At 39.4% G+C, this 19337-nt stretch overlaps 1 protein-coding gene across 1 annotated transcript; it reads left to right on the plus strand.

Annotated features, from left to right (window-relative positions):
* The first annotated feature begins 242 nt into the window (after positions 1-242).
* RNF2 (ring finger protein 2) lies at positions 243-19058 on the plus strand. The gene is made up of 7 exons (XM_081947393.1): positions 243-391; positions 8310-8398; positions 8623-8783; positions 10130-10345; positions 11741-12013; positions 12227-12398; positions 17204-19058. Exons 2-7 carry the CDS (start codon positions 8312-8314, stop codon positions 17303-17305), a joined length of 1011 nt encoding a protein of 336 aa, XP_081803519.1. The 5' UTR covers positions 243-391; positions 8310-8311; the 3' UTR covers positions 17306-19058.
* The last annotated feature ends 279 nt before the right edge of the window (positions 19059-19337 follow it).

The following is a 19337-nucleotide window of genomic DNA, read 5'->3' on the forward strand; positions in this document are numbered from 1 at the left end:
ACAGCAACGGAACCGCACGTTAACTGCCGCCAGCCCCGCAAAGAAGGTCAGGATAAGCGAGCCGACAGGGGCGTGAACAACGGGCGGAGATTCCGCCAAACGTCACCGCCCACTCCGTTTCTGACGCGTCGTGTAATTCTCACCGCTTCTTTTTCCCAGCGTCCTTTGCGACCACTGTTTGCCGCTGCTCGCCATATTGGGTTGCTTAGCGAGGAAGGGGGGCGGGCTGGGGCGAACGGCGGTCGACGCGCCTCAGCCCTGGCTGCGGGTAGGGGAGTAGGGGGCGGGGGCGCCGACGGCGGGGGCGGTGACGGCGACCACGACGGGCAGGAGAACCAGGCGCGCGGGCGGGAGCGGGCTGGCCTCCGAGACCTCGCCAGCAACGGGGCCGGTGAGTAAAAAAGGGGACGGGGCGGCGGGGCTCTCTGGCTGGGCTACCTCACCTGACGAGGAGCGTTCCCCCGGCTACAAAAGCCTCCGCCTGGCTCCCCTTTCGTGGCTGAAAATCTCGCCCCCCACCCGCGGAGAAGTCGTTATTGGGACGCTCAATGGGAGCGTCTTTCTACCGTCCCCTTCCCCCCCCGCTCCTTTTCAGACATTCCCCCTTTTCAGGCTAAGAAAGACGGTCAGCGCTCTGGAAGGGGGCAGTTCAAGATGTCAGCCGTGGTGGGTAACCTGTCTCGTCTGCTCCGGCGGTCGGAATCGTTCCGGCCCCCTGATGGCCTCGGCCAGGGTTAGTGGGTGCAAATGGCGATTGTTTTCCCCGCGGGACTCTTGCCTGTGTGCCATGCGCCCAGCTGCTTTTTCTTGCCAAAGCTTTGGGTCTCGAACCTTTAACGGAAAGGTTTGCGTTTGTGCGGACAAATCTTTGGCCCAGGGACGCTCTTCTCGTCTATAGAAGAAGTGCAAGTGGGGTACTTGTTGCTACCCGGGAAGGAAAGGATATTTTCAGTCGGTGGAAAGGGAAAGTTAAATCAGATATGCTTTATTTTCATTTTTTTCTGTGGGACTCTGGCACACATTAAAAATGAAATTCTGCTGCCTGATCTCAAAAGTGTACACATATATAACACACATATAGATATGCTATAACAGATTAGCAGAGTTGGAAGGGACCTTCTAGGTCATCTAGTCGAAACCCCTCCCTCCCTCCCAAGCAGGAGAGACTACACCATTTTTGATGGATGGCAGTCCAGTCTGTTCTTGAAAGCTTCCAGTGATGAAGCTCCCACAACCTCTGAGGGCAAGCTATTCCTTTGTTTCATTGCTCTCACTGGCAGAATTTTTTTCCTTATTTCTAGGTTGAATCTCTCCTTGATCAGTTTTCATACATTATTCCTTATCTGGCCTTCAGGTACTTTGGAAAACAGGTTGAACCACTCCTCTCTGCTGCAGCCCCTCAAATATTGGAACTCTGTCTCACCTGGTCCTTCACTAAATTAGCCATGCCCAGTTCCTGCAACCGTTCATTGTATATTTTAGCCTCCAGTCCAGTAATCCTCTTGGTTGCTTTTCTCTGCAGTCTTTCTAGAGTGCATAATAAACATGCATATGTGTATACCTACACACTAACATATAAATATTAAGTTAAGATAGACTTCTATTTTAATGAGCGATAGGTGTAACAATATGCAGTAACTTAGTCCCTTTGAAAGAGCTTTGGTTGCTAGGGCTTGCTTTATGAGCAGCCCTCAACTGACGACCGCAATTGTGCCCGACTTTTTTATTGCTAAGTGAAATATTTGTTAAGTGAGTTTTGTTCCCATTTTACAACTTTTCTTGCTGTCATTGTTAAGTGAATCATTGCAGTTGGCAAATTAGTAACATGGTTGTTAAGTGAAACTGATTTCCCCATTGACTTTGCTTCTCAGAAGGCTGCAAAAGGTGATCACATGACCCCTTGGACACATCTACTATCATAAATATGAGTCAGTTGCTGAGCATCTGAATTTTGACCATGTGACCATGGGGATGCTGCAATGGTTGTAAGTGTGAAAAACAGTCATAAGTCACTTTTTTCAGTGACGTAACTTAGAACGGTCACTAAACGAACTGTTGTAAGGTGAGGACTACCTGTATTTTTAAAGATGTCTCTCGTGGTCTTTGAACTCTGAACTTCCAAAAATTGTCATTGACCAGAGATGTTGCTTGTTATAGGTATGACAAGAGGCTAGTTTGGTGTTTCTAGGCTTTTCAAAAGAGTGCAATCACTTTGTGATACATCTCTTTTGTTAAAGGCAGAACCTGATTTTTTTGATTTGTTAAAAATAGTAACATTCATTGCTTTTAAGTTTAAAGCAAATAAGATGGGAATTCTGTTGTTCAGTTTCCAAGATAAAGGGTCCCTGTGGATTTTTCTCTAGTTGTTACCAACTATAGGGGGCAGTGCTCATCTCCATTTCAAGGCTATTGAGCCAGTAAAGACATTTCTATGGTCATGTGGCCAGCGTGACATCACAGCACTGTTACTTTCTCACCAAAACGGCACCTATTTACTCGTATTTGCACACTTTTGAAGTGCTAGGGTGATAGCTGGGATGAAAATGGGAGCTTACCCAGTCATGTGGCGCTAGGGTCTTGAACCCGGGTTGCTGGCTTTCCAGCTGACAAATCTAGTGTTTTAACTGCTATGCAACCATGCCATTCCAGCAATATTCCAACATTTAAAATTGTAAAATTCAAAGTGTAGTTAAATGATGAGATTTAAAGATACATGTTTACGATAGTATTAGTTTCACTGAATATTTGTTGACTTTGTCATAGGTTAATTTATGGTAAAATCATAACATTTAGATAATATTTGATTGATAATCAATCAGTATGCTTTAATGGTTAAAAGCAAAGTTGCAGAAAAACAGATTTCATAAATTTTATTTAGATAGAATTTAATGTGGGTGGAGATTCATTCTCATAGCATGTGGGTTGATTTCCAAACATTTCCTTACCAGGCTAAGATAACAAACCTCCACTTTCATCCTATATCTGAGCTACAGATATTTGCCACTATCGCAAGAATTTAATGCATTAATAGTGCAAAAAAATTGCAAGATTATCTGTGTTGCACAGAGCCTGCATATTACCTATATATGAGTCACAATTTTATGTATACTTGTTTTAGTCAGTGTCTACCTGTAGATGAGGGATATTTGCAGCTGGTAGACTTTCTGGTTTTCAGAAAGTTGATAACTCTCTCTAAAATTCACGGTTAGAGATACAGAAGGTGGCCTTGAGTCTTAATTTGGAATCAAGATATAGAGTGTTCAAAATATTTGTTACACAATTTGATTTGTTTCCAAAGAAAATTATCTGCTGCAAAATTATTTATCCAAAAAAGTGTTCTAAATAAAAATAGAAAATAATTCATTTAGCCTATTTTATATTAGGCAAAGAAGCAATCAAAGAAATTAAGTGCTGTAATAGAAGTTGAAGAGCCAGTTTGATGTAGTGTTTAAGACAATAAGTTAGAAACTGGGAAATCATGAGTTTTAGTCCCATATTGTCCATGAAGCAGCTGGATGACCTTTGGCCAGTCATTTTCTCTCAGCCTTACAAAGAGACAATGGCAAGCCACTTCTGAAAAACCTTTCAAAAAAGCTACAGGTACTTGTCTAGAATTGAACATGACTGAATGAAAGAAAGAAAAAATAGAAGTTCAAAATGAAGTTGAAGTGATGAATGATCATTCCCTTTCAATGAACTAAGAGAAGTCAAATATTTTTATATTATAAGTGATTTTGATTTAAAATGTTCATTGAAAAGTCTATTATATGCAAAATAATACGTTTAAAAAGTATAAAATTTTATACATGTAAGTTCTTGTCTATAGAAGTATGTATATATGACTATGTAAGTGCATAAAAAAGGAATGTGAATTATTGTATTAATATGTATACATGTACAGTATATATATTAAATATCAAATATACAAAATAAATGCAACCTGTATATGCCTTTAGAAATGGCAAATAAGTACATATGTACATACACTACTTTGTGGCTTAGTTTATGGATTAAGTGAAGCATGGAAAGTGTCCTAAATGGGAAAAATATAATGTTGATTTCTGGTGCGGGGCAAAGTAAATGGTTGTAAAATAGTCCATATAAGTCAGTTATACCCCACCTTTTAATGTTCCTATGCTGATTAGTCAAATAAAACAGTTAAAGCAAAAATATGTCATGAGCTCTCAGGAAAAAAATGCAGAAAGAAAGGAATGTGAACAAAATAGCATTGCTCTCTTGGTCTTCAACATTGGTTAATACAGCATTTGACATGTCTGAAATGTTTTTCCTACGTTGAGAATCTTTTACTCTTTAGCTGAGTCTAAAGGCATTTCAAATGAATGTTGGAAATGTAAATGTAAAGAAGGAACTTTTTATCATTTATGATGAGCATGTGAGAAAGCAAAGAAATATTGGAATAGGATTCACATCTTAATACTGAATATTTTAAAATGAATATATTGAATTTTTTTAAAACTTTAGATGCTATACTCTATATGGTGATAGCAGCAAGAATACTTTTTGCACAAAAACTGATTCCCACAATGGACAAATGGCTGCAAAAGTTGATGGAGTTAGCAGGAATAGCTAAATTGACTGCTTTGATTAAAGAAAAGAATGCAATTAATTTTGTTTCCACTTGGAAACTGCTTTTCAACTTTGTGCTTGAGGTGGAAGAAAATGAAACTTTGATTTTGCTGATTAGATAGGTTTGTTGTTATATAAATGGTTAGTACAGTGATGGCAAACCTTTTAGAGACCGAGTGCCCAAATTGCAAACCCACTTATTTATCGCAAAATGCTAACACAGCAATTTAACCTGAATATTGAGGTTTTACTACCTAAAATAGTGATAAACAAGGCAGAGTTCAGCTAATTGTTCTAAGAAAAGCATGATAAATGCACTTTTATGCCCCTTCATTTTTTATGCTTTTGAAATATTATGTTTAGCAACAATAAAAAAGAAAAACCTTTGTAATACCATTTCTCTTTCCTTCCCTCTCTCTTTCCCTCCTCTCTCTCTCTGTTTCTCTATCTCTTTCCCTCCCCCTCTTAGTTTCTCTCTATCTCTCTTTCCCTCCCCCCCTCTATCTGCCTTTCTCCCTCCTTCTCTCTTTCTCTCCCTCCGTGTCTCTTTCTCTTCCCCCTCTCTCTTTCCCTCCCCCTCTCTCTGCCCCTGTTTCCTCTTTCCCTCCCTTTTTCTCTTTCCCCCTCTTTCCCCCTCTCTCTCCCAGGAAGGAACCCCTGAACTGGTGCTGGGTGGTGGGAATCTAACATCTGTAGACTGATAAGCCCAGGAGCAGCACGCTGAAGTTCAGCTGCCTGGCGGGAGGCAGTGCATCCCAATACAGGCAGCTCTACAGGAAAAGCAACTGCTTTTTTTTTTGCCGAGGTGACACAGGGTTGCATTGTGGTTCCGTGTCATAATGGGCTTCAGGAGGAGCAGACCCCATCTCCCCCATTGTGAAGCGCGCACATGAAAAAGTTCACTCAATCAATTCCAACTTCACAAGATCTTTTTCTTTCGCGAGAAGTTGGAATTGATTGAGTAAATTTTTTTTTAGCCCCACAGACTTTTGTTTCCTTGCAAACAATGGCGAGAAACGCAAAAGAGAAACATGATAAAGCTAGGCTGAGGCGTCAGTGCACATACTCACAGAGAGGGCTCTGGGTGCCATCTCTGGCATGCGTGCCATTTGTTCTCCACCATGGGGCTAGTATATATTATCATATAATGAAGTTGAGTTTTAGCCATGTCTGCTAACTTCATCAACTTTGATGCCATTCATCCATTTTGGAAATCAAAGTATCCTTTCAAGGATAGACAATTATTTTTGACCTCCAGCATTTTATGTAGCTATCTTACCTCAGGACTACAAAATCTATGGTGATGTCATGATATTAATGAAGAAGGCAGAGTTGGAATTTTTTGTTCTAATTTAGGGCTATAGAGAAATGCACCCATGTTGCTGCTTAAGTAACTGAAATGTGGAAAAGCAATGTGATTACAATTTTTCTAGTTTTTAGAAAAACTAGAAAAATATAAATCCTAAAATATTGTCCCTTCTACTTCATGAGGTTTATAATAACAGCCGTGACTAACAGTAACATATTTAAAAATAATAGTTTGTGACAAACAATAAAATAGTCTCCATCCTTACATGTGGGGGTTTCACTCAAAATTCTCAACAGTAACTATGCTGATGGGGAATTCTGGTAGTTGACGATGTCACATCTGGAAAGCATCATATTTAAAAGAACCAAAAATATCTGCTTCTAAAAATAAAGGGACAGTGGAAAAATGTGTTAGAGTCATGTGTTAATTATACCTATGGTATGGCAGAATTGCCTTGCTTAGGCTTAGTATTGTATTAACCAATCTGTGTATTTCAGTTAATATATTATTTAAGTTTGGAGTGACCATGAAATGGAAAATGTGTTTTTTCCAAACTTGAAACAAAACATTCATTCTGAAAGTTCCATCAGGCTGGTGCAATAGAACAAAACTGAAGCTGGCTTGGATGTTTTATGTTTTGTCAAAATAAAAGTCAAAAACAATTTTATTTCTTGGATTTCTAAACCGCCCCCTCTCCCAAAAAGGGACTCAAGAGTTTCAACCATAAGAGTTTCAACCATAAGAAGCTGTGGGACCTCAGAACAAGCCTCTTGGCATGAAGAAATCAAGAAGGCCATGTGGTGACAACAAAGAGAAGACATTATATCTCTTGCCATCTAGAATTGTGGCCCCCTACCTTTTTGGCACCAGGGACCAGTTTCATGGAGGACAGTTTTCCCTGGATCAGGGATGGAAGTAGTTTTGTGTGCTACTGAAATCCCGCATGTGCGCAGATGACGCTTTGCTTGCTTGCTTGCATCGCCTGGTTCCAAACAGGCCAGGGACCAGGACCAGTCTGGGATGGGGACCCCTGATCTAGAAGGCATCCAGATTATTGCATCCCAGCTATGGAAGTCTTAGTCCTAGTCTTCCTTGAATGTAGAATACAACAATAGTTTGTCCTGTTATACAAGTATATTTAATAGAAAGGAACGTGAAGGGAATTGGGCAGGGAAGAGTGGGGAGGAGCTGGGGAGTCCCGGCTGCCTCTTAGCGACGGGGGCTGTCCATCCTTCCTGTTCTCCGGAGCCATCGTGGGTGGGGCGGCAGATAGGAAGCTCATCTCGTGTGTGGCAGAGCTGGAGGAGGAGGTTTGGATGGCAGGGACCAAGCCCCATGGTGGCGGCACCAGCAGCAGGTGGCATAGTCACAGGGGAAGGCATGTATTTTGGCCCGCTAGGTGACCGTGCAGCCACCTGCCCTGTCCCAGCTGTGGCGGCTGCAGGTAAACAAAAATGGGACAGGCAGAGGTGCGGGGCAAGGCACGCAATTCAGGTGGCCACCTGCCCCAACTCATCCGTGGCGGCTGTGGGCAAGCAAAAACAAATGGTGAGTGGCAACTGCCCAGTGTGTCCAGCAGGGTGGATCACATGTTTTTGCCCCCACCCCCGCACCTCTGCTTCAGCCTGCTGCTGGGAGAGCCGGGCTGGCAGTTGCAGCGCTTTGACCCACCTGTGCGGGCTGCGGAACCCCTGTGTGCATGCCAATGGTGATGGCAGCCGGTCCCTTGCCATCTTTGGGCCCATCATGGGCTGGATCCGGCTCACAGGTCTTGTGTTTGGATAGTGTCTGATGGATAGTGTAGAAGTAGACAGGCATAAATTTTTCACACTGTTTGAAAACTTTATGACTTGTAGTCATCCAAGGAAACTAATTGAAACCAATGTTCAAGAAAAATATAGTACTTCACACTGTGTATAATTAACCAAATAATGGAATCGATTGCCACAAAACATGGTAATGGCCACTAACTTGAATGCTTTTAAAAGTGATTGGCTAGATTCATGGAAAATAAGTTAGTTAAAAACCAGTAAGGTTGAAGACCCATTGTTATCTTTGTGGAGGCAGTTTGATTCCAATTACCAGTTTTAGGTGAACAGTGGTGGTATCTGTCTCCTACTTGGGAGCACCCTAGAGGTATTTCATTAATCACTATAAGAATGGATCTTATCCTGCTCTAGCAGGACTATTCTTATGCTTACATCAAATCTATTCAATCTACATGGCTTATTAAAATTAGGAAAACTGCTTGGTGATTTTGGGCTGGTCTTTCTCTCTCAGGCCAATTCATCTCACAAGGTTGTTGTGGGAAAAATAAGAAGCAGGAATATTGGGGATGTTTGCCATCTTAAGTTTTATATGTATATCTAAAAGGTAGGATAAAAAGATTATGATGGTGTTTCTTTTTTTTTAGTCATGTCTCAGGCTGTACAGACAAATGGCACACAACCATTGAGCAAAACATGGGAACTCAGCTTATATGAACTTCAAAGAACACCTCAGGTATTATAGTTACTTTCTTCTCCATCTTTATATAGTGGTATGTAGCTTGTATCGTTGTATTATATTGAATGTGAACTTCCACACCACAAATAGTTTGTACCAAAAGAAATTACGTAGAAAGAAAAGCAATACAGTTATAAGAGTAATAAAAATGTAGCATTTGTAAATATTAACTTCAATGGAGCAAGGAAATAACTTCTTGAAAACACTATTTTGATCATTAGGAAGCTATAACAGATGGCCTGGAGATAGTGGTGTCACCCCGAAGTCTCCACAGTGAGCTAATGTGTCCCATTTGTTTGGATATGCTGAAAAATACCATGACTACTAAGGAATGTCTACATCGATTTTGTGCCGATTGCATTATCACAGCCCTTAGAAGTGGGTAAGTTGGTTGACCAACACCATCCTTCCCCCCCATCATTGTTACAGTACTGAATTATATCTTGGAATTCTGTTCATAGTGTAAACCAGTGATTCAAAAGGCTTTTTGGAGTTGAAACCGCATGGGATACAGTGATGCATGAATGTTTGGATAAGACTACTGTTTTTGCCCCATGCTGGAGTATGTGATTTGGGGTGGAAATTTTAAGGGTAATTATAAAAAAAACTAGGTGCTTTTTATTTCAACAAGAAAGGTGAATGAATAGGAAAGGCAAAAAAGCAGATTTTCACCAACATTTAATGATATATAGGGTTATATACTAATATATCTCTTCGTGGTGCTTTACAGCCCTCTCTAAGCAGTTTACAGAGTCAGCATATTGCCCCCCAAAATCTGGATCCTCATTTTACTGATCTCAGAAGGGTGACTATAGTCTGCTTGTTGCTGTCACAGCTCAATCACAAAGGAATTATAAAAGTTCTTTTGCTTTCTTTCTTCTCTGAAATTGTCTCCTGTCACCTATTATATGTGGCTGGCCACATTTGATACCCAAAGAAGGTTATAAAGAATTTGCAATCAGAATGAGATGAGTATTTTTTGCTATCCTACTTAATCTTGTAAGATGGGGGTCCTTGGTGTTCTCTGAGTTGATTGTTTCCTTGCAGACATTTCATTGATGATGAACATCACTGATGATGTTACCTAGGTTGGGTAATGAAACATTTGCAAGAAAACCAAACTCAGAGAGCACCAAGGATCCTTCATTTCAACACTGAGGCCCCAAATATTTACCTTTATTTGCTTAAGAGATAGATTTGCTGGAGCAATAACTGATCCAAGGTCATCCGGAGCATCTTATATCCAAGCAGAGCCTTCAAATCAAGATTTGTATCCGGCATAATACACTGACTCCCAAGTAATGATTTACTTTTTTCAATTTTTGAAAAAGTGGATGATAATGAATATGAGGTTCCTTGCACTGTTAAAGTTGTGATCAAATAATATACAGGACTAAGAGCAATGAGGGTCAGTGAGGATTGATCAAATCATTCTATTGAAGTCTATACTGCCTCGTGCTCTTTAACTGCTATGTCTTTGTCAATTATGTACAAACCTTATAATGTCAGTATGGAGTATAACAAATTTGTTAACCTTCAAGAATTCAGATTCTGAGATGTGCAAAATTAACAAATAACTGTTGCCCATCTGACTAATAGTTAAGTATTTCTAAAGAAATTGCAAAGATGTGCTAACTATCCAGTAATTATACAAATGGCATAGATAAGAACATATTTTCGTAATTGAATTAGATAACATATTTTCGTAATTCTTTTTTTTACTCTCAGAAACAAAGAATGCCCTACTTGTCGTAAAAAGCTTGTTTCCAAAAGATCTTTGAGACCAGATCCAAATTTTGATGCCCTCATCAGTAAAATTTACCCAAGTCGTGATGAATATGAGGCTCACCAGGAGAGAGTTTTAGCAAGGATCAGCAAGCACAATAATCAGCAAGCTTTGAGCCACAGCATTGAGGAGGGCCTGAAAATCCAAGCCTTGAACAGGTAAAAAATTATAGTGAAAAGATAGATACACAGAATTCTCTAGTTGGGTGATTGTCCACATGCTTATTTGCATGAAGATCAATTTCCGTCTTCAGACCTCATCATAAAAAGAAAGAATAGAAAGAAAATGTTGCAAACCAGAAAGTTATATAATCACTTGTATTTGAAATACACATTACTGGATTGAATAGACCAGTGTCCCAGAGCTATATTGGATAGTGTCAAATGTATATTTATTTGAAATAATTGAAAAGCTTACATTTTTAAATAAATTCCTGCTTATTTTTCCTTTAATTTGAAAACTGGATCATGCAAAATTGACCACAACAGCAAAATGAATTTCCTCATGGCAGAAGAAGAATGTAATGCATTGGTATTCAGCATTAATACTACTACTGTTTTAAAACTACAGCTAGATAATTTTTTTGCCTGCTACTTACATTCAGTATAATCTCCTTGAAGATAAACTGCTATTTCATGGAACTATTGTATTTTTCCTACCATTTAGGTAGGGGCGTGCTTAAGTGCACCAACACTAGAACGTTCCTTTCCTAGTGTCCTCATTTATTTGTACCCATTTCCTGTGTTCTTATTCATGTTTATTCTTATTCTTGTTATCTTGTATACGAGTGACAAATTAAATAAATAAAAATAAATAAATAAATTTATATCCATGGGAGATCTACTTGATGTTTATTTACATAGCCCTCTCCTAAATTTGAAAAATTATTTCATTCTATCTATATGCTTTAGAATTAACCTGATCCACATTTTCTTTTTATTGAATTGAAAAATACCCTCCTTTATGGGGAAAATACTGCATTTTTTAATAATTTAAGGTAATATGTTTTGAATCTTAGCCAACTGGTCTTTAAGTGTAGGAAATACTAAACACTGTTATAGCCCTTATATTTATATCCTTCGAATATGCCTGCACAATTAAAGGAAAAACAGGGTTGATTGTATATACTACCTTGGCATCAGCTTCCACACTTGTTCTTTTGTACATTATGAGCTGACTTACTACTGCCCCCCCCTGACTATTTTATAATTTAGAGAATCAGCTTTGATATCATTGTAATTCAGCTGGAAGTTGTTGATTCTTAAAAGATAATTTCACAACTTTGCATCCATAAAAGGACACATTGTTATTACATTTCAGAACTGAATTCAAAACAGCAGTAGAACTAGAATGCTGAATATTACATAGAGATGTTGGGCAGTTTTTTATATTATGTAGCATCGTATTTATCTCATATAGACTAAATGGTGGGTGATGGGTTGTATGTTGTATTTAATGAAAAAATAATCATAGCATGGGTTGGACAAAATTTGCTAGTTGACACAAAGACTCTAAAAATGAAGAACTTGGATTGTTTCTTGATTGTACTCTAGGTTACAGAGAGGAAAGAAGCAACAAATAGAGAATGGCAGCGGAGCAGAAGACAATGGTGACAGTTCGCATTGTAGTAATGCTTCAACCCACAGTAATCAGGAGGCTGGACCAAGTAACAAAAGGACCAAAACCTCTGATGATTCTGGGCTTGAACTGGACAATAACAATACAACAGTTGCCATAGACCCAGTATTGGATGGTGCAAGTGAAATAGAATTAGTTTTCAGACCCCATCCTACGCTTATGGAAAATGATGACAGTGCACAGACAAGGTAAGCAATAGTTCATTTTTATTTTGGAAGGAATACTTAATATGGTAGTAGATGAATCTTGTTGAATCTTGTAGGATCTGTAGAATAAACAATAGAAAATACTAGATTGCTTTTACATATCTGGGGGATTGTTTTCCTTGCAAGCGTTTCTATATATGTCAGTCTTCCTTCTTGTAACCTGTAGGCACATAAACTATCTTTGCTTTTGTACAGGTATATTAAGACCTCGGGCAATGCCACTGTTGATCACTTGTCCAAGTACCTAGCTGTGAGGCTAGCCTTAGAAGAACTTCGGAGCAAAGGAGAGTCTAATCAGATGAATCTTGAAACAGCCAGTGAGAAGCAATACACAATTTATATTGCTACAGCTAATGGCCAATTCACCGTGAGTAACTGTTTGAGCAAAAATGCAGTTGGGAAAAGACATTGTTTCAAAATAAATTTGAATTCTATTCAGAATGTCATTATGCCCGGAGCTAAACATACAGAGGCAGAGCAAATAGGGCATGCTGTCAGGATGTTTGTTGTTGACAATGTGTCTAAAAGGTATGATCTATATAGCCAGGCTTAACCCTCTATGTAAAAAATTTCTGAAAATATTTTTTTTCAGTTTAATTTCACTTATGGTAATATAGCTATTTATGCATGCATTACAATGTGAACTAAGAGGGGGAAAGCACATGTGTGCATGTTGGTAAAAAGAGGTGAGGAAAATCTAGTTTCAAACCATTGTTGATTTGTTTCTGAGCCTCTCCTGTTCATCTCACTTTCATATACAATCCTAGCAGAATTATTCATCCCCTACCGTGAATGGTAAACATGTAGAGTGGGGAATTTCCAAAAATAATATGCAAACAACCAAGTGCTTTGTTGTACATTAAAGCCTCGCCATTTATTATCTCAAGCCTTTGCAGAGAACAGTCCTGTTTCAACAGAAGAAGGGAGTACAGTCCTGACAAAAAGGGCAAAATGTATACTCTTGTCAGGTGGGGGAAGAAGGGAAATGAAAAATGGTGAGAGATGCTGATCATTAGCAAAGCAGAAACATTTTGGGGGGGCATTGAGAGGGGAGGCATGCAATTCACTGGTACATGAACACTAAAAATGGCAATGGGATAATTTCAGACTCTGAAAATATTCTTGTCACTCTGCTTTGTGTTAAGTTATTATTGAATAAAGCAATTTTAAAGACACATTTTATCCTGCACCCGTTGAACCAAAAGATTTAATACTAATACTTTCAGAATAAACATATTTCTTATAGTATAGGATTTTATACTGGTTTAATGGTGCAAGATTGTGTCTTATTAACCTGCTTTGTTAATAGTCACTCTCTTGCCTCTCCTCTCCATTCCTTTCTCACTATTCTCTCTTCTCCTTCCAACTCCTACAACAGCTGCTTGTTGTTTGGACTCCATGCATTTGATGAAATCGACTAAAAAAGTTTGTGATTATTGCAATAAATTGATTAGTCTTTAAGATGCCGTAAAACATGGCTAACCTATGGAAATGCATACAAACATACTAAGTGAATATGCTAGGAAACTTCTATTTATATATCTGGGATTTTGATCTCTTACATGCTGTATGAGAAGGATAAAAATTGTTTTTATTTTGGACACGATTTAAATATACAGTGTGCTTCTTCCAACATCCTGGAAACCAATGGGAACATTGCTGTTTTTGCCTAAAAAAGAGTTTGCATACTTTATTGGCTGCAGCTCTCTATTGACTGGCCTATTAGATGGATACATCTTCATTTTTTCATAATTAGTGTTCACTGTAGTGAAGCTCACAAATTGTGGGAGCATATAATAAGGATATTGTAGGGAATCTAGCTGTCTGATATATTTATTCGTTACTGAATTGTGTACTTAAAATAAATTACATGACCCTTAAAAAAAAACTAAATTAGACCTAGCCTCCCATACACATTGTATCAAATCTTAAAGGATTTGAGGCTTCTAGTGTAAACTTAAATATAAATAGTCTAAATTAAACTTAACCATCTATTCTTGATCTAGTTGAAAAGAGCTATTTGATACACTGAATAGAATTGTGCATTGTTAGTGGCAAGTAATTTGGGAGCTAGGCCTGTACTTAAGAGTTCAGTCTGTTTAGATGTTTGAATAAAATGGTATTGTTAAATACGTGCTGGATGCAGTAATACATGCACAATTATGTTCTGCCCACTTGTAATTATAATTACCATAAGTGGGTGGGACAAAATGGCCACATTGCTGCTGTGCATACTGGGGATACATGGCCTGCCCTCCATCCACATGAGATCTGGAGAGTGTCCTTGGGATTGTTCCCACATGATAAGCATGTGGGAACAGGTCCAAGTGCTGCAGGTTCTGGTGGGGTGAGATGGGGTGTTGCCTAGTAAGGGTGAATGACCACAGGGCCATTGCCATGTCATAACTTTAAATGTAGTTTTTGTGGGAGAGGTCTCTCATAACTTCAAATGTTCATTAAATGGCCTGTTGTACCTCGATAACCATCTGTACCTGAGCTCATGATGCTGATATTGATTGCTGTTGTCACATTCTACTTACTGACTCCTACACCAGGCAATTGTGTTACTGTGATTTCATTCCATGCTTTTACCATGTTTCCCCAAAAATAAGACAGGGTCTTTTCTTTTGACCGTCCAAATAAGGCCTTGGCCTTATTTTCGGGGAGGTATTATTTTGCAGGTGCAGGAGGCAGCAAGCCCTCTAGCCCCACCCTCTCCGTCCCATCACCTGCTTGCCTACGGCCACAATGACCCAAGTTCTCCTTGCATCCTGGCCTTGCTTGCCCTGCTTGCTGGCCGCCGAACAGCTGACTGTGCTGCTCTGGCCTCGCGGTGGGCTCTTCCTGGCAGAACACAAACACACACACACACACACACTCTCTCTCTCCAAGGCAGCCACAATCCCTTCCCTAACTTGCTTTCCTGCTCCATTCTCCGCTCCACGTGCAGGACAAGAAAAGTAGACTGTGTGGCTATGGTAAAAAAATACCAGAAAATATCTTCCAAGTTCTCGCAAAAAAAAAAAAAAAACTTGTTGGAGAGTTGGAAATAGTCCCACAAACTATTTTTCTTGCCCTGCATTTGGCAGTGGAGAATGGAGCAGGAAAGCCGGTTAGTGGAGGGATGTGGCTGCCTTGGGAGAGGGGGGGGGGGGGGTGTAGGGATTTCTCTATCACATACCCACACACCATCCTTTCCTTGGGAACTCGGCACAGACGCAGAGAAGGCTTCGGATAGAGCATTTGGGGGATGTGCATCTGTGCTGAGATCCCAAAGAAAGAACAATTGCCAGGGAAGGGGGGGGGATTTTGCCTCTTATCCTGTTCTGAGTATGTGCTGAGCTTCAGAACAGGGTAAGAGGAAGTAAAATCCCCCCCCCCCCCCCCAATTTTCAAGCAGTTTGCAAAAATGCCCCATTCCGAGCCTTCAATCCTGGAATATTCTGAAGGCTCGAAATGGGATGTTTTTGCAAACCGCTTGAAAATGGGGAGGGGGATATTCCTACCTCTCACCCTGTTCTGAAGGTCAGCACAGACTGAAAATAGGATAAGAGACAAAATCCCCCCTCCTGATTTTCAAGCCATTTGCAAAAATGCTCCATTCCGATCCTTCAATCCTGGATAATGTGGGGCATTTTTGCAAACCACTTGAAAACGGGGAGGGGGGATTTTGTCTCTTATCCTGTTCTCAATCTGTGCTGACCTTCAGAACAGGGTGAGAGGCAGGAATATCTTCCTCCACATTTTCAAGCCATTTGCAAAAACGCCCCATTTCGAACCTTCAATGTGAATATGCAGGTGAGAAGCAACGTCCTGTAGGCATGGAAATCCATACGTTTGGGACATCGGAAGAAGTCCTGCAAGGAGACGCTGCTGCCGAAGTGCAGGAAATCTCCCCCCCCCCCCCGCAGATCGTCCTTTCAAAGAGGAATTTCACCAGGACGAAGAGGTGGCTGAAGGCGGCATTTGTGTCGCCTTCATCCTGGTGAAACCCCTCTTTGAAAGGACGATCTGCAGGTGGGGGAGGGAATTTCCTGCACATCAGCAGCGTGTCTCCTCACAGGGCTTCTTCTGATGTCTCAGGTGTATTGATTTCCATGCCTTTCTTTCCTGTTCCGTGGACGGAATTGCCTGCTGTGACTGTCACCGTTGGGTAAGGAGGGCATGAGACATTTGGGTTCTGTTGCTTGGCCTCTGGCTTCCTTTGCAGTCGCAATTGGCTGCAAAGCGACCTGCGTTTGCTGTAGGCAGAGGCCTAAGCGGCACTCGTGAAGCAGCTTTTTTGTGAATGGAGCGGCTCAGCTGATCCGATTAAGAGGCCGAGAAGCCCTGAGGTGACTGGGGAAGGGAAAGGCTGCCCCCTGTTCTGGCTAAACCACCCTTTCACTAGGACTTATTTTTGGGGGAGGGCTTATATTTTTGCCCACCCTGAAAATCTGGCATGGCCTTATTTTCAGGACATGTCTTATTTTCGGGGAAACACAGTAACAAGCAACCAGGATTATGTCCTGTGATATTGCTAACATATTTGATGGGGAAATGTAAATATTTTCTGATTGTGATTGACATGTTCTTGATGAAAGTATCAGCATGAAAGTTACTGAACAGAAGTGCAGACAGCTAAAAGCTTTGTCATTACTTAAACCCAAAAATTTAAATGCTGATAGATTTTTTTCAAAATGTTAAATGTTTGAAGATCTAAAGATATTCGCTCTTCTATCATATTCAGTGATCAAAGATTAGAATTGGTATACTATTTCTTAATTTCAGTTTGCAAAGCTGGAATGGCTTTTGACATTACTGTACTTGGAACAAAGTAGCTTTATTTACCTTGATGGTAGACTGCAGAAATTTCAAACATACACATTTGTTTATTAAAGCACTGGGCTCTATTTTGCACGGGAAGAACATATTTTAAAAGACCTATAGCCTTTTTTAATGGAAATATACTGTAACACCCTCATTTGCTCTGCAGCTGCTTTTCCTTTGGAACTGAAATATCTGGTTTATATAGCCTATTCATAGACAGGAGTGAATGTTGTTGACCAGCTGTGATTTGTCAGTGTTGGTAATTTTTGAGTTATTGGTGGTTTTTCTTTTATTATTCATTTTCAAATGGCAATAACACTTTTCTATTTTTAACTTTGGCCCTATTTTTGACTCCCACTTTAGGTATTAAACGGTTCTTTTTCCTTGGAGTTGGTCAGTGAAAAGTACTGGAAAGTAAATAAGCCGATGGAGCTCTACTATGCACCAACAAAGGAACACAAATAAGCCTAAAAAAGGTTTTGAATTGGAACAATAATTGCTTTTATATCTTTGCTTTAAGTTGAAGTACCATTCTCTGCATCATGGACAACTGCACATAGACTTGGATACCCCAATGAGTATCTTTAGACAGTATTTTGTGTGATATTTAACTTATATTTTTCTTTCTGAAGAACTGAATGATCAGAACATTCCATTGTTACTGTCGTATGTGTTCTTTTGATTTGGTGGCTCTTGGTTCATGTGCGTGAAGTTAGTGGCAGCAAAATTTCTTGGAGTGTTGGAAGGCTTTGGATGAGCAGACTCACTAGCACCTTGATGTACATTGACAAAGGAAGAAGAGGTGCGATAATTCTGTTAGTTATATATGATTAACAATAGGTCTGCTAATAAATAACTAATTCAGATGCTAAAGGAAAAGCAGGCTGGAAGATAGATTGCTCACAGTGGTACCTGAATTCTTATGCAATGCCCTGTCATTCTGCGTTGTAAATAAAACAGCCACCCCATATACAACACTGTCTTCGTTCCCAATGTCCATGGGAATGCAAGCTACTCCTTTTCCTGTTTTCATCATATTAAAGGTAAATTATTCTTTCCAACTTCACATGATAGCTAAGAGAGCACTAACTGTAATACTGCTGCATTACTTAATTGCAGTTTAAAGAGTGAGATACAACTAGCTCTGGAAAAGACTTTATAGAATGAGCATACATTTCTGAGGCAAGTTCCAAATTTTATTAATCACAGTTCCTGAAGAGCTGATGATGTTACAATCATATTAACATTCCCAGAAAAAAAGAGGAAAATATACTGATTTGTATACTACTTAAAAATAGAAATCAATGATGCAAATGTTGACAAATTTCTTTGAAGAAACTTTCCCATGTCAAGTATACTTGGCACTTGTATAAGTAAATGCAATGTGGATTGTAATGATCTTTAATTTTGATAGGCTCAAAACTATATTTATGTATCACATCATCCAAATTTCTGTAAGTCAGTTATCATCTATGACAGTAGAAGACTTATCCTTCTGTATGCCTGATGATGTAAAAAAAAAAACCACCTTCTTTTTACTGAAATGTTTCCCAATACTCCTGAGAGTTTTGAATATGCTAAGAAAAGAAATGTTACAGAAAAGTGTGGACTTGTAGGGGATTAACTTCAATATTTACCAACTTCTCACGGTTGTTGGTCTAAAAATTATGATCTAGAGTAAAAGTCAAAAAATCAATTACCACAATTCAAAGCTGCAAATATGCCTACTAATTTGAAAGATCTGATGATCATACAAAAGAAAAAGCTTTATAGTACTCCGTTCAATGTTAGAGGTTCCTGAATTTTTTTACCAGTTTGTGCCATGACAGTTATAAGTCCAAGCTGGGTTGAGGGTGGGGTGGGGAAGATGTATCATGCTTATTCAGTTTTGTTCAGTATTTTTGGTGTAATGTACAAACTATATCGCTTGTTAGTGCATGTCCACTAAATATAATCACATTTCTTTTTATGTGAAAAATTGTTTTGTATAAGCAAACATCAGGTGCAAAAAAAGCTTGATTTATAACCCATCCAAGAAATTGTTTAGCCCTAGATGCAGATCAAATATAGCATTCTGAAAAGATTTATCTGTCTAGGGGGAAGGTACATTGTTCCCAAGTTGGTGGGAAAGAATGTGAATTTTTAATTTCTGTTACAGTGAATTCAATAAGTATTTATATTTACTTAAATATATAAAGTAGCTGTTTTAATCAATGAATCGCACTGTGACTTTTTAATGGATCAACTATTGGCAGCTTTGAGACGTTACCTTACTGCCACATTTTCACAAGCAAGCTATTTTTGAAAAGTGACAGTCCTGTCATTAGATGTTACATCTCATTCCTGAAATTCAGGGATCATGGATATATATAAGAAATCTCAAAGAGAAATAAGAGCCTGAATAATACATCCTCTGTGACTAGTTAAGTTCTGATGTGATTTATATCGATTTACAGTAGTACTATGACTCTGAAGGAGATGAGAATAATTCTGAAGA

The sequence above is a fragment of the Natrix helvetica genome (genome assembly GCF_964273705.1).
Source record: "Natrix helvetica genome assembly, chromosome: 3".
Lineage (NCBI taxonomy): Eukaryota > Metazoa > Chordata > Lepidosauria > Squamata > Natricidae > Natrix > Natrix helvetica.

Excerpts from the sequence above, each read along its gene's own strand:
- RNF2 (XM_081947393.1), top strand. The coding sequence starts at position 8,312 with ATGTCTCAGGCTGTACAGACAAATGGCACACAACCATTGAGCAAAACA. Across the intron at positions 8,399-8,622 it reads AACTTCAAAGAACACCTCAG|GAAGCTATAACAGATGGCCT; the intron begins GTATTATAGTTA and ends TTTGATCATTAG. Across the intron at positions 12,014-12,226 it reads GATGACAGTGCACAGACAAG|GTATATTAAGACCTCGGGCA; the intron begins GTAAGCAATAGT and ends GCTTTTGTACAG.